This window comes from Bos javanicus, chromosome 3, assembly GCF_032452875.1.
Source record: "Bos javanicus breed banteng chromosome 3, ARS-OSU_banteng_1.0, whole genome shotgun sequence".
NCBI classification, from domain to species: Eukaryota; Metazoa; Chordata; class Mammalia; order Artiodactyla; family Bovidae; genus Bos; species Bos javanicus.
The window spans coordinates 91,430,570-91,446,455 of NC_083870.1; the positions used below are offsets into that span (position 1 = coordinate 91,430,570).

Here is a 15,886-nt window from a genome sequence, read left to right on the forward strand (position 1 = left end):
CTGTGGGTCTGTTAAAGCAAGTTATCTGCATAAAAGTAAGTATTATAATCACTTGATTATTGTAAAGATTGCACTCATGATTGCAGACATTTTTTTTTCTTTCTTTCGAATAAGACTGTAACTGCCCTTTTTGTTTTTATAGCTCCTGACATCAAGTGCTGTTCACAAGTGGGGTACTGAAATTCATGAAGGGATCTACAACATGTTGATGCTATTAATAGAACTGGTTGCAGAAAGAATAAAACAAGATCCAATTCCGACTGGTCTGCTGGCTGTGCTTACAATGGTACAGTATGTCTAAAATGAAGTACTTTGCATTTTGGTTTTGTTTAACATACCTACTACTTTTTGACTAATAATTAGTAATAAGTCATAATGATATTATCATTAAAGACATTCTTCCATTTTATTTTTAAAGCAGAGCTGCCATTCTGTGCTTTCAGTTTTAAAGAAATGCATTAAATAGAATGAATAAAATTATTAAATTGCTTAATGATTAATTAGAATGATTAAATAGCTTTCCCTTTTGTCTCCCTTACTATTCACATCACAAATACTATCATATAGGGTGCTGATGTAGTTTGGTTTCCAGGCTTTCCTCTGATTAGTAACAGTAGCTGCAAGAGGAAGTGGGGCTCGTGTGTTCCCTCATAACTTTTTTTGCTGGGGCTGTCTCATGCAGCATCCAAGATCTTAGTTCCCCAATCAGGTATACAACCCATGCCCCTTGCACTGGGAGCATGGAGTCTTAACCACTGGACTGCCGGGAAGTCCCTGCCTCCTAACTTCTGTCTTCGCTGCCTTAGTGCCCATCTCTACTGGTGGCGGCCCTAGGACGTTTGCAGCGTTGGCTTCCCCTTGCCTTGGATCAGACCTCTGGTCCTAAGCCCTCCTCCTCTTTCCCTGTAGCAAACATTGAACGAAGCAGGAGAGTAGTACTTTGGCCATTTGCTCCTCAGCACTTGCTAAGGAGTATGTTTTGTTGAGGTACTTGAAAGATTCCATTAATGAGGAAGTCCAAGGTGATATTTTTATCTTCTTTTCTAATGCTAATATGTGTTGCTATAGAAATAGCTAATAATAATGTTTCTCTGTTCTCTTTGGATCTAGGCTTTCAATCCTGATAATGAATACCATTTTAAAAACAGAATGAAAGTGTCTCAAAGGAATTGGGCAGAAGTATTTGGAGAGGGAAATATGTTTGCTGTTTCACCTGTATCTACTTTCCAAAAGGTAAACATAGTTCTGTTTCATAGTTTTATAAATAAACGTATTGAAAAAGATTTTGTCTGCTACAAAAATGACAGTTTACATGGAAAGATTAAAATAGCCCATGAAAAATGGCAAATACTCCATGTAGCTCTTAAAATAGCTCAATATTTCAACAGTTTTTTCAGCTATTGCATATTTTTCCATAGCTGTTAATTAACTTCATGAGGAACTTTATAGATTTGAAACGTTTGGTGAATAAGAAATAACTGCATGACATGAAAAGTGCCCTATTTATTGAATTACCAGAGCCCCTGTTTAATGGGTGTCCCAGTTTCTTAGAGACATTTGAGAAGCTAGAGCATTTGAAATTACTTGAAATGACTAGTTATTGCTAGAAAAAATAATAATCTCATGTATAATTTTCTCCTAAACTCCACAAGCTTTAAAGCTTTTGTTTTTTTTCAAGCACAGGCCAATATCTTCATTTTATATTTAAAGGTCTACAATGTGCCAATAACATACCCACATAAAGAGCACGCAATTCAAACAGTTTGTTGATCAAACACTGTTTTGGTTTTGGAGAAATATTTGAAAGAAGTCAACATAGTAGATAAGAAACTTGTCCATTGCTTTAGTAGAAGCAGAGGTTCAGTTCAGTGATCATTTGTTGAACATCTGCTGTGTGTCTGGCATTATTCTAGGTTTTGGAGATATAAATAAATAGTTCTTGCATAGATAGTTCTTGCCCTTAGTATAGAGTAATAAGACATGGTTTCTAACTTACAGCATAGTGGAGGAAATAGGAAATTTTAAAAAAAAATCACAGTGTAACAAACAACAGGTGCAAGTGTAATAATAATGTGCTATTCATGGGATATAGGGAAAGGAGTTGCCACCTTGGAGGGTCAGGCAGTACTCCAGGGAGGAGGTGAGAGCTGAGTGGAAAGGACAGTGAGTATATCCTGTGGAATTTAACCTCCACAGCAACTCTGTGAGTTAGGTATTATTTTTACCCCCATTTTGTAGATGAGAAATTTGAGGCACACAGAGGTTAACTACTTGTCTAAATTCACAAGCCTTGTTACAGCAGGGACCTATGTGAGCTGGCTCCATAGTCTGCATTCTTTATATAGCCTTGCCTCTCAAGATATTAAAATCTCATCTTCAATATTGTCGTGACTATTAAATGACAAATGTATACAAAAACACTGAACACAGTGGGTCACTTTAGTAAGTACTCAGCGAATGTTCTTTCTCTCCCCTGCCCAGTTTATATATGCAGCAACAGACACCCAGAAACGTTCAGTCTCTAATTTCCTCTCATTACCATGAAAGGAATTCTCTCTCCTACAAAGGCCCTATACACCCTCTCCTCTCCTGTTGCCTTCTCAAGCATTTTACACCTTAGCATTTCTATTCTCTTTGGTATGCTCAGTTTTTTCTCTTCATCGATTACTCCCATTGTGTATTACGTGGTCTAGTATTTTCCCGTCTTTAAAAATTCCGCCTTTGATACTGCATCCATCTCTAGCTTCAGCATTGTGCTCTGTCCCTCTTCACAACCAACCAGATGAAAGTTTCCATGTCCTTCCCTCTCAGTTATTCTTTTAGTGCTTATGCTGACATTTTAACTTATAAAAAACAAAGCATACATTTCATCACTATCTTTACACTCCTCTGAGCAGTACATGAAAACCTTAGTATGTTCTGTGTGCTCCTTCCTCACCTGACTCATCCTTTTGTCTTTATTACGCATTGTCTTAGTCCTCTCCTATCTCATTTTATTCCCCTCAAATAGGTACCATCAACCTTATTTTATGCGGTGCTTTGACTCAGCCCTGTTTACATGCTGCCTCTTTGTGTACCATTTCGTCTGTATTTCAGGCCTTCCGTTGGGATAATTTTTCTTCTTCCTGGAGTACATCCTGTAAATTGTCCTCTCATAAGGGGTCCATTGGTGACTGAGTCTGTGTTTTTGATGGCCTAACTTTGATTTTATTTTCTGTTACTTGAAGAACATTTTTTCTGGGTTTTAAATTCTAGATTGACATATGTTTTGTGGCAGAATATCACAGATATCATTTCAGTGTCTTCTGGCTTTGAGTATTGCTTTTGAAAGTTGACTGATGGTCTGACTATTGTTTGTTTTTAAGAAGTCTCTTTTCATGGCTGTTTTTTGAGATCTATTTCTTTTAGATATTTGGCAGTTTGACTCTCACTGCAGTTAACTGAGATATTCTTTTTGTTTATTTTGCCTCAGATGCATTGAATTTCCCAAACTAAGGATGTATATCTTGTATCAATTCTGGAAAATTCTCACCCATTACCTTTTAAAATACTGCCTTTTCCCCAATAGTCTCTTCTTCTAGAACTATGGCTGCATGTTCAGCCTTCTCATCCTGTCCTTATGTCCCTTGACCTCTTTCATATATTGTATCTGTTTGTTTTCCTGTGCAGCATTTGCGATGACGTTTTTCAGATCTGTGGTCCAGTTCGACTCTGCTTGTTTCTAATTATTTCATATTCTTGAGTCATATTTTCAGTCTCCTCCTTGTTTAATGCTTAACTTATATGCTCTGTCTGATATCTAAAAAGCTGGTCTGATTCTGCCAACTTTTACTCACTTGTTTGTTTATGTGTGTGTAGAAAAACGTATTTATACTTGTTTCTTTATTTTTCTATGAACTTACGTTTCTTGGAATTTAGGAACATTTTCTGAGGCCTGAGTTGCAAGTTCTTTCCTCCAAAAAGCATTTACTTCTTCTGGATGCCTGGGAATACTATGATTTGGGACCACTTTAGAATAAATATTCAACTTAAGGTTTTTCAGACCATAAAGTCAATTTGAATTAGAGCAGCAAAGCCATGTGAGGGCAATTAGATGTTTATAAATTCCTGGAGAATTTTTTTCTCCTCACCATCCAGTAGCAGAGTCAAGGTAGGCTTGTTGTTTCCATTCCACAGTAAGTTTATTTCAGTTCATCTTACATTCAGGCTGTAGTGCTTTGGGTTCTTGCTTTATATGACAGCCTCTTCTTAGTCTCTGAGCCCTATGCTGGCATTGTGTCCTGCTTCTGAGCCACCGTAAGGCTATGAAAATGGAAGCTAGAGATCTCCTCAGTTCCATAGATGCCTGCAGCATGATAGCTGGCCTCACGGCTTGTTTACTTCACAGGATTTCTGCTTTCTCTCTTTTTTTTTTTGGTTACACTTCTGAGGACGTTTTACCAACTCAGTTCTATATTTTAAAAGATTTTTTTTTTTTAATTTAAGATTTTTTTTAAGCTGCGGTGGCTCTTTGTTGCTGTGAGCAGGCTTTCTCCAGTTGTAGTGAGTGGGGGCTCTGTAGTTGCAATGTGGTGACTTCTCTTGTGGGGCATGGGTTCTAGGCCTGCAGGCTTCAGCAGTTGCACACGTGGGCTCAGTAGGTGTGGTGCATGGGCTCAGTTGCTCCGCAGCATGTGGTATCTTCCTAGACCAGGGATTGAACCGGAGTCCCTTGCATTGCAAGGGAGATTCTTAACTACCAGGGAAGCCCTTAAATGTTTCCTATTAGTTGTTTTCAGTTGGAGAGATGTTTGAGGCAACTAGACTGAAGTCTCCATTAGATCTTCTAGGCGTTCCATGCCTCCTCCTTCTGCCACCAGTTCCCTGAAACTGCTGTCATTAAGGTACTGTGCTTCTAGATCCGGAGAAACTGTCTCTTGCCCCAGTCGGCATCAGTGGTCAGTTTCTTCTTCCTTGAAACTTCCTTCCCTACAGTCTCTTGCTCTCTGCCTGCCCCCTCAGCTACCTCTCCTTTCTTGACTCATCCAGAGCCTTCTTCTCTTCGTTCACCATACTCCCTGTAAGAAATAGCTTCCATTCTTAGAGATCTAAATGTCATCTTTGTGCTGATGGTCCTCTGCTTTATATCTCTGTGGCCCAGACCTCTTTCCTAAGCACAGCAGACTTGAAGAGCCAGCTGTCTCCACTTGGTTACCACAGAGACATCTCAGACTGTGCCTGAAGCAGAACTTCATTATTTTTCCCCAGACTTCATTCTCCACCTTTTCAGTAAATGGCATCACCATCTACCTAGATGCCCAAGCTGAAAACATAGGAATCAGCCATGATTTGTATTCATATCCAAACCATAAACAGGTCCTTTGATTTAATCTCACATAGATTTTCAGTTGACGTCTCTCTGTTTCTTCTGCCACCATCCCACTCCAAACACCATCATGTCCTGCCTAATTACTACACTAGTCTTCCCTCTGGTATCTCTGCTTTTTACTTTCTCATTCATCCTTTCCTTGCCATTCTCCACATAAGTGTAAGAGTCCCCTTAAAACATAAAATGTATCATTTTCTTCTTTAAACACCTCTGTTGCTTTCCTTCTAATCACAGTCTACAAATTTCTGCATGTTCCAGCTTTTCTTCTCTCTACAATTTAATCTTTGCCATTCTCCCCTGCTCACCACCTCCCAGGTGGGAGAGTTGCCGCTCCGTTTTTCAAACGAAGGTAGGCTTTTCTGCCTTCCCCAAACAGGGCCTTTTCCATTTTAGCCTCTCTGCCTGGACTGTTCTTTGAATGGCTCAATCTGTCTCATCCTTTAAGTTCTAGATTAAATACCACCTTTTCAAAGAGATTTTCTATGACCACCACTCTGAACAGAGTGGGCTCTTATTTCTCATTGGAGGACCTTTTGTGGAAATGCACAACCTGAATGAATTATGTGTTGGTTTACTTGTCTTTATCGACCCTGCTGGAATATGAAATCCCTGAAAGCAGGTAGCACATCTCTTCTTCATCGCTGTTCTGTATCCAGCCACTGGAGCATTATGCAGCTTCTAGAACAGTGAATGCTTGAGAGAGGAAATAAAGGAAGAAAAGGAGGAGAAAAGAAGTGCTTACTCTAGGACACTAATTAATGGTACAGCTGGGACTAAATCTTTAATGTCTTGATTCTTGATTTGCTACTCTGAGTTAATAATTATTTATCCTGTACCTCAGAAAGCTTAAACAACTGATCTCAACTACCCAACAACTACCCAAAATGCATAAATGCTTTGTACTGTAGCAGTCCCATCAAAATACAGACTTACTTATAAGATTGTTTTCAGTAATGTCAAAGATTCACATGAAGAAACATTTGGGAAAACCTTTTGAAATAATGTTAAATTTTTTTCCAACCTTCTGATTTAGGATAATAGAAATACGAGAGTTAGTAGGGAAGTTTTTGTATTGCCATTTCAATTTCTGTTTTCTTTTCTCATAGGAGCCTCATGGATGGGTTGTGGATTTGGTAAATAAGGTATACAGCTTTTATTAATATGGGCATGTTTTTCATTTTCTAATGAGCTTTCCTAGAGTTTTAGGTAGATGACAGCTACAAAGAATAATCAAATATGTTTTATCATTTCTTCCTCTTTTTTATATGTGCTGTTTAAACAGATAAACATCAGCTTTAGGACTTAGTACATCTCCTGTAGTGTATCACAGGAGCATTACAATTATCTTTGTGGTGACTCTGAAGACCAGGGTTATAAGCACATTGATAAAGTAGAATGTGAGCTGTAGTTGCTTGGTAAATTATTAAAGTATAGTATTTTAAAATTAATGTATACCTTTTTTCTTCTCAGTTTGGAGAATTAGGTGGATTTGCAGCAATCCAAGCCAAGCTTCATTCAGAAGATATAGAACTTGGGGTAAGTTAAACCGCTGTATGTACACAGTGTGGAAGTTCACTTTATTGAGGTTGCTGTGTAACCCCTGGGACATTGGACACATTAAATTAAATGTTAAAACTCAAGTTAATCTTTATGGGAGTAGCTCCCATGGTTCTGATAACCACAGAAATGTTTACTCTTTCTTGATCATAATAACCAAATTGTAGTGTAGAGCATTTGGTTGTGTTTTTTTGTTTTTCCACCACATTCATTTCTCCTTGTGATGTTTTTCTCTTAACTCCTTACTTGTAGTGGTTATATGAAATTATCTTGCTGTTTAGGGATAATTGCTGTGTGTGGCAAGTATATGTGTACATAGCAATCTTATGCCTCAGTTAAGTCACAATTTATTGATAGTACCAGAAGCAAATAAAATATTTTAACATCGTTTAGTCAGCTTTTTGGTATTACAGAGATTCGTAGGTAATAAAGGGCTGTACCTGGAGCTTAGAATCACCCCTCAGGTGTAGTACCAGTATGTTTTCATGTCAACTTCACTTTCTCAAAAAATTTTACCTTATGGTAAGGGGAATAACTTCATCTTTAATTTTTCACAGACTACTTGTTTGTAACTGAAAGCACTTCATTCTGTTCTCTAATCATTCAGTTAGAGACTACTTATTACGTACTTGCCATGTAGAAGACACTATGGCAGCTACTGCGAATTGACCAGAGTAGAAAATGATGTTGTAAAATAATATGCCTAAGTGACACAAATTGTGCTTAGAGTAATATCCGTTATTTCTGTGGGACCATGGCTTATCAGCTAACCCCGTTGGTCCATCTTTGCATGAGGGTAGTAACAACAGTCAAGGAGAGACTGGCGCTCTGCTTGGTAATAGACTATTGCTAGCTGCCCGCTGCTTACTCTTGAAGATCAGAGGTCAACCAGATCGTGAATACTTGTAGTGACACTGGTCAGAGGCCTCTTCTCCCTCCCTGAACCTTGACTAGGTTGTTAGGCTGTCATTTTGATCCCCATTAAACAGATCAAGTATGTTAGCGAGGACTTTATTGACCTGGAAGATAATAGGTAGTGACTGAAAAAGCAAGACAAAACAAAACCTATTCAGATTGAGGGTTTTATCCAGCTTGCTTATTTCTCAAGAACTGGCTATGTAGGTCACTGGGCACTAATAGAAATAGACTTCCTTTTTTTTAAAGGTTAAATGAAACACTCACTAATTTCCTGCAAAGTGTATTTAAACAAACAGAGAAGCTCGAAGTTTCTCCCCTACTTGATGAAAATTGGCTAATGGGGGATATATAGAAATCTAGGCTTGTCCTCATTGTTATCAGATGTCTTGAGGCTAAAGATTTCTCTAAGATTTTTCCCTTCTTTTTTCATTCTGCTGATGGTGTCGTTTTGTGTCAGTTTTTCCCTAATGGCTTAAAATTTTTCTAATTTGCTTGAGGGGTGTTCTCATTGCCATCTCAAAGTTTATAACAGTACTCATTTCATTTTATACTCAAAACAATTTCATTTTTTAAACTTAGTTCTTGAGTTCATTTAGAATTTATTTATATATGTCACATAAGATAGAAATCCAGTTTTGTTTTCTTCCAAAAGGGTAACTAATTGTTTTAAGATCTGAAGAACATTCTTTTTTTTTTTTCCTACAAGGTTTTTTTTTTTTTTTTTTTTTTTTTTTACTATTTTGGTTTGTTGACTTTATCAAATGTCTGAGTGTGTGTATACATTATATGTGAATTGTTCCTGGACTTCTGTCATTTTTTGATACTGTTTCTCCGCTATTTTCATTATTGGTGGTGCCAGCTTTGCTCAGCATCTTCCTTTTATCAGATTTTCTTGATCATTCTCGTGTTTTTATTCTTCCGAATATAGGCAACGTGTCAGGATCTCCTGCAGAAAGTGCCACCAAGATCATGTGTGGAGAATTGACATGTCTATAGTACTAGTCCTTTCCCTTCAAGAACATGATCTTTCCTCATTTATTTGGACCATTTATGTATTTCTGTAAAGTTTTATAGATTTCTTAATGAAAGTCTTAAATGTTTTCTTTGTTAAAGGCACATTAAAGGCACATTTCATTCCTTCCCCCACTATTCTCTCGTTTTTCAAATAAAAATTTTTATTATTCTACAATGTGAACTTTAGAATCATCTCATCCAAGCCTTGAAAGAAGTTTTATTGGCATAGTATGATTTAAGTTACATTAAATTTCTACAATAATTTAAATGAACTGACATCTTTATATCAGCTTTTCCTGCCCAAGAGTATAAAATGTTCTCTGACATATAAAAAAGGATTTGTTTAATGTTGAAAGGAAAGAACTTGCTCACATTTATTTCTCACATTTGCTGTCTTTTTTTCAGGCAGTCTCAGCACTAGTGCAGCCCTTAGGGGTATGTGCAGAGTACCTCAATTCCTCAGTGGTACAGGTAAGATAAACCATTTTACACTTATTTCAAAAGTGGTCTAAGGCATACAAACAGTAAAAATTATCGTTTTATCAGGTTGTTCAGAATTTGCCTATCAGAATAACTGCTTTTTTTTAATTAGCTATCCTTGTAGTGAAATTTTTATCAGAAGATAAATAAAAGTGATTAATAGGTTATAGGTAACGTCTAAACATTTAAAGTTACTTATCTTTTCAATTTATCATTTTATCAAATACAATTACAGATTATAGCTCCCCCCCCCCCAACTTTCTTCACTGTAAAATAGGTGGCATATGTCCCTACCCCCTTCACAGGATTATTTACGGATTCAGCATTACGTTAAACAGTGTTGAATGGCCTGCTGGGCTGCCTCTAGCCAAGTCACTGAGAATCTGAGTAGCAGTTTGACAGCGCATCTTGTCTGCATGTCAGCAGGTCATAGGATAGTCAGAGCTGTGAGTGTTGAGCTTTCTGATGCTTAGGGCCCAGTGCACTTTCTGGTTGTCTTTCCATTTCAGTTAACAAGTTTTACTGAAGAAAATGTCATGTTGAAATACCTCCATTTATTATTTTCTTTATAAAAATATGTCTGTGAAACTTAGCTGTCACAGAGATTTTTTAAAAATCACCGTAAATGGTTTTGAAAGCTTAGTGTCCTTTGGGAGCATAGTATGCACTGTTCCTCATTTCTAATGTCTAGTGTACATAGGGCCATTTTAACAAGGGAAATGGGATTTTTTTTTTAGTAGGTTCTGGAAATTTCTAAGTTTTAAGTGCCTTCTTTAGATTTCAGAGTAATTCTGCAAAATTATTTAAATGAAGCAGAGTGACTAAGTATTTCTTGATTCTGATATTAAGGTCTTTAGAGACATGCAGTGTTCTCTCACTTATAAGCATATGAATATAATCATTTGTTTTGTAGTGAAACACTGAAACATAAAGAGGCAAAATGATTTGACTTAATAATTTAATAATCTATATTAGCAATTTAATAATTGGCTTTTTAATAATCAAAGCCAGGATTGAATTTTTAAGTGCATACTCTTTATCCATGCATTGCTCCATGAAAAGAGATTTAGTGCAGATATTCCAACTGCTAATTAATACTAAATTCTTTAGAATTCCAGGCTTTATATATAAGCACTGCTGCTGCTGCTAAGTCACTTCAGTCGTGTCCGACTCTGTGCAACCCCATAGACGGCAGCCCACCAGGCCCCGCCGTCCCTGGGATTCTCCAGGCAAGAACACTGGAGTGGGTTGCCATTTCCTTCTCCAACGCATGAAAGTGAAAAGTGAAAGTGAAGTCACTCAGTTGTGTCCGACTCTTAGCGACCCCATGGACTTCAGCCTACCAGGCTCCTCTGTCCATGGGATTTTACAGGCAAGAGTACTGGCGTGGGTTGCCATTGCCTTCTCTTAGCACAGTGTTCTTTAAAAAAAAAGTTTATGAATTTCCAACCAAAGTATGTTTAACTTCCTGCAGTAGCAACTGAAACAACACATCCAACCTTAAATTCTCTCAGCAATAAATTCATGCTGTAGTTATGTACATTAATACTTGTCTCTAACACTTGCTCCTTTAGAAGACTAACGTGACCCCTGGGACTTGCTTCCTTATTTATCTGTAAAGTAGTAGTAACCCATACCTGTCTCACAGAGTTGCGGTGAAAGCTAAGTAAGGCTGGCACATGCTTGACAAGAGCAGTGTGACTTGCCTCTTACCCTGACAGCCCTCAGTTTTCACTATACAGTTGGCATAAGTGTAAATAAGGGAATTCTATGTGGATGATTGCATGATGGCATTTTAATTCATTGCTAATGTGTTCTTGCTTTGATAGCCAAATATTTTCTAGTCACCAGATAAGTTTAAAACTTATTTTACTTAAAAAAAAATTTATTTTACTTAAAAGACAAGTGATCATTTAGACCTTGCTAATTTTTCACTACTTCTCATATATTACTTAGAGTTAGTTATCTGGCTATGCTACCATTCAGGAACAGTATGTTGTATGAGTCTTATCTGTAGGCTTCATTTACATTAAAAGCATCATATTTTTGTGGTTTGTGCTTCTATTTATTCTTTAAAAATCAAATGCAAAATACTTTATTCCAAATGATACATACTCGTGTTTAATACTTTAAGTCAGTCTGTGTGTCTTTGGTTGTCTTTGGCTGCTCTTCAAAGGACCCTTATAAGAAAGTAAAGAGGAACTGCACCCATATGATAGTAAAGAAGCCGAGGCTCAGAATCAGTTAAAAGGGTTTACTTGGGATGGTGTTAGTTAGTTAGTGGTAGTCTGATACTAGATTCAGATCTTTGCATTGTACCTTCTCCTTTGTGAAATGTGAATGAAGAAGTATCTCCTCTCTAGTTTAAGGACAGATTCAGGGGTCCTTATTAACTTTAGCACTTTTTTCCTACAGCCCATGCTAGACCCAGTCATCCTTAATACAATCCAGGATGTGCGGAGTGTGGAGGAAAAGGACCTCAAAGACAAGGTAATGCACCTCCAGTCACGCGATCGCAGCGCATGTTGGTCCACAGAAGCACAACCAGGACTTGGGGCAAGGTTCACATACCATTGCTCTTTGGATTCTGGTCACATACAGCTCACATTAAATTAATTTTACATTTCCTGACCAAAAAAATGTTATTTTGGTCAGTAACAGTCAATAAAATGAATGGAGGGTTCTCAGTAAGTGACACAATTAAGAATTTAACCAACATGCTGGTTTTGATAGTAGTACAATTGGTATAGCATTGAAGAAGCTTTAAAATAATTTGGTACTAAAAGCTATCCAGAGTTGTTCTATGATTCATTTTTCTGCCTTGACTTTCTCTCAGACCCCTTCTCTTTTCTTTGCTCACTCGTGCACTGATTTTTGGTTAAAAGCAGAATGTAGTTCATCAACCATGTGAAATATCAGATACCACTAGACCATGGTTACTGAATATGTCCTTTATTCCTGTGTGTGTAAGAATTGCCATCAAAATGTTTTATTGGTTCCTTTTTGTTTTCTCTGTATGTGTGTGTGTGTGTGTTTTGTTTTTAAATGAAAGAGATTGGTTAGCATCCCTGAGCTCTTGTCTGCCATCAAGTTACTTTGCATGCGCTTCCAACCAGATCTGGTGACCGTGGTGGACGACCTTCGACTAGACATCCTGCTGCGCATGCTGAAATCACCACATTTCAGTGCCAAAATGAATTCCCTCAAAGAAGTAAGTCTTGCACTTGTTTCTGGAAAACTTAAAGTATAGATACTCTTAAGTTCTTCCACAACTTGTTATTAATGTAAAAATGTTGGGAAATAAAAAATAATAATTTCTTGTAATCCCACTAAAAGAGATAACAGTGATTATATATAAAATGGTCTATGTTTACATTTGTCTGTTAATAAAGTAATACTTTCATATGTATTACGTTCAGAATTCATCCTATGAAGTATTCAGTGTTTTAGTGAGATTTTTCTGGAACACAATTCCTTGGAATATGAAGTTTGAGGTTTACTTTTTACCCCAAGGGTATAATTCCTTTTATTATATTTCAGATATGCACTTACTTAAACCAAATCTTTTAACTGGGGTTCGGGCAAAATTTTGTTTTGTTTACAACTGGAGTGGTCTAAGCAAAATGATGGAAATAAGATCTTGCAGCTTCCTAAACTTTCCAGGAGCATAGTTGGTTTTGGTGAGTGATAGGTGGGGCCAATAGAGTTCAGCCATAATGACAATTATTTTCTTTCAGTTTTGTACTAATTAGGATTCTTGGCTACAAGTAACTCTTGATTCTTGAGTGAATCACTTGATCATTTGAGTGATTCTTGAATTATTTTAAATTAGAAGAAGAATTTAATAAAAGAAGGCAGGGCTATCTCATAAAAATAGCTAAACCTCATAAGGTCAGAGACACATGTGGGCAACAGGACCAACTAGAATCCAAGACCAAACCACTGCCAGGACTCTGTCCAGGTTCTTATCTCTGCTTTTCTTTGTTCTTTCTCTCCATGCAGAGTGGCGTCTTCATAAGGTAGACATGGCCATGGATAGTTCCCATGACCAGGGAAGGACTGATGGTTTCTCTCTGGTCCCAAGTGTAGAATTTGGAGACATGCTCTGATTGAAGTTTGGGTCAGATGTGCTTCCCTGAGCCAGTCAGCAGTGGCCCAGGGAATGTGAGCTCTGTGTTCTTTTTAAAGACATTAAAAATAGGTAGTCTATTAACTTCTAATAACTGGCCTTTGATACATTTAGGCTAATTATCAGACTACATTGTAATACTGTAAAAGTCACAAGATATATGTGAAGATTTTGATTATGAATATTTGCATTAGATTAAATCACAATAATCCTGTCTTTTTAGGTAACCAAACTCATAGAAGATAGCACTTTATCCAAATCTGTGAAGAATGCTATAGATACAGACAGATTGTTAGATTGGCTAGTTGAAAATTCAGTTCTGTCAATCGCATTGGAAGGTAAGTTAACTTGCTTTAAAAAATTACCTAACTCATAAATAATATACTTTTGTGTTAAAAAATGTATGAAATTGTTGCTTTGACTATATTAGCCTTTATTTATTTTTTCTATTGTCATCTTTATTTTGTACTAGCCTTTAAATAATCTTATAGCAAGTTACTGTTGCTTTGAATTAATAGAATCATGTTTAGAAAGTCAGCGTTCATTATCTGTCTGCCTCTCTGGTGTTTCTTCTTTTAGGCAACATAGACCAAGCACAATACTGTGATCGTATAAAGGGAATTATTGAACTCTTGGGCAGTAAACTGTCATTAGATGAGCTCACTAAAATTTGGAAGATACAGGTAAGTTGATCAGAATTGCTTTTGCCCTTTTCTGACATTTTTTATCAGAGAAAGAGAAGGATGGTGACTTACTGTCCATGGATAAATAAATATTAATTGAACTCAAAATATCTATGAGCAGATTTTAAAATGAGGTACATAATACTCTCAACTGAAGCCCTCAAGATCATTTAATAAAATGTGAAAGATTAGTATGTATTTCTTGTAAACTTAATCAGTATAAATTGTTTTTAAGCCAGTTGAAAATATTTTGTTCTCCTCTTGAAATGAATATGTCAGACTGAGAATTTGATTCTCATCTTTTTTTCTTTTTAGAGATTTAATGCTTGAAGAAATTAAAATAAGGCCATCTGATAACCACTAATAATGGTTGTTTCGTGTAGTCTTACCAGTTTTATCATGCAAGTGTATGCTGATAGTCTAGAATCAATTTATCTTTGTTAGTGTTTTACTTTTGCTTCTGTATATCTCTGGGGAAAGACTTGTATTTTTCCAGATTCCAAGACTTTACTTTTTCCCCAATGTCTTCTTTTCTAGTCAGGACAGTCATCTACTGTGATTGAGAACATTCATACTATTATTGCTGCAGCAGCTGTCAAGTTTAATTCAGATCAGCTTAATCATTTGTTTGTTCTTATTCAGAAGGTATGTGCTCAAATGTGCTTTTGAATTTTTCTAAAATGAGGTCTTCTTCCTCTAGATTAGCAATATTTAACCATACTCTTCTTAAACTTTTTTAGCTCAAGTTTAAAGTTTCTGCATATTTTGCCAGTGTGATCAAAACGGACTGGGGAGCAATTCGTATGTCTTGTCTTTTTCGTTCTGCAGAGCTGGGAGACTGAGAGCGATAGAGTGAGACAGAAGCTATTGAGCCTTATTGGACGAATAGGCCGGGAAGCTCGCTTTGAGACCACTTCTGGAAAGGCAGGAAAATCAAATTTTTCTAGCTATAAGCGCTTAAAGCAGCTTTATTTGCATATGGGCTGGCTCATCACATGTGGTTTACCGTAGGTGTTGGATGTGCTCTGGGAACTGGCTCATCTCCCCACGCTGCCCAGTAGCCTTATTCAGCAAGCTTTGGAGGAGCATCTGACAATCCTTAGTGATGCGTATGCAGTGAAAGAAGCAATCAAGAGGAGCTACATAATTAAATGCATAGAAGATATTAAAAGGGTTGGTTTTACCTTTGGTCTAGTTTTGTTGTTAGAGTAATAGTATTGTCTGAGCAATTATACCAAATAATTTTCCTCCCCTATTGTTTAAATTAAGCTAAATGTCCTGCATGGAAGCTCTTTAATCTTTGAGTCCAAAATTGGGAAATTATAGGTACTGCTTTTATCAAGTTACTTACATTTTTCTTAAAATTAATTTTCAGCCTGGAGAATGGTCAGGTCTGGATAAAAACAAGAAGGATGGATTCAAGGTAAGAATTTGCAGATGAGGTATAAAGTAAAAGGTATACTAATTTAATAATTCTATTTAATAAATTGAGTTATAATTTTAAGATAATAGTAAATTATTACAGTGTTTTTTCAAGTAGTATTCAGATACAGACTGCTGTTTGAATATTTTCTTATGACCTGTGCTTTATTATTTAAAGCTTGGGGAATTATTGACTCACAAAGGGAAAAAATCCCAGGGTTCCATTCAAAGAGTAGTTTTACTTTATTATTTTCATAAGATTATAAGACCTTCAACTTAGTTTTTCTTTTTAAAATTAAATCCAAAATATGCACA

The 15,886-nt window shown here is 36.6% G+C and overlaps 1 protein-coding gene across 4 annotated transcripts in view; it reads left to right on the top strand.

The window, feature by feature from the left end:
• USP24 (ubiquitin specific peptidase 24) overlaps positions 1-15,886 on the top strand; it is a 155,870-nt gene that overhangs the window by 45,477 nt on the left and 94,507 nt on the right. For all 4 annotated transcript variants that reach the window (XM_061411816.1, XM_061411818.1, XM_061411820.1 and 1 more), the window contains exons 4-16: positions 143-286; positions 1,111-1,233; positions 6,475-6,510; positions 6,839-6,904; positions 9,263-9,328; positions 11,753-11,827; positions 12,390-12,548; positions 13,690-13,804; positions 14,046-14,149; positions 14,687-14,794; positions 14,978-15,073; positions 15,161-15,322; positions 15,525-15,572. In XM_061411816.1, coding sequence (XP_061267800.1) covers positions 143-286; positions 1,111-1,233; positions 6,475-6,510; positions 6,839-6,904; positions 9,263-9,328; positions 11,753-11,827; positions 12,390-12,548; positions 13,690-13,804; positions 14,046-14,149; positions 14,687-14,794; positions 14,978-15,073; positions 15,161-15,322; positions 15,525-15,572 — 1,302 coding nt within the window. The remainder of the gene's footprint in view (positions 1-142; positions 287-1,110; positions 1,234-6,474; positions 6,511-6,838; positions 6,905-9,262; positions 9,329-11,752; positions 11,828-12,389; positions 12,549-13,689; positions 13,805-14,045; positions 14,150-14,686; positions 14,795-14,977; positions 15,074-15,160; positions 15,323-15,524; positions 15,573-15,886) is intronic.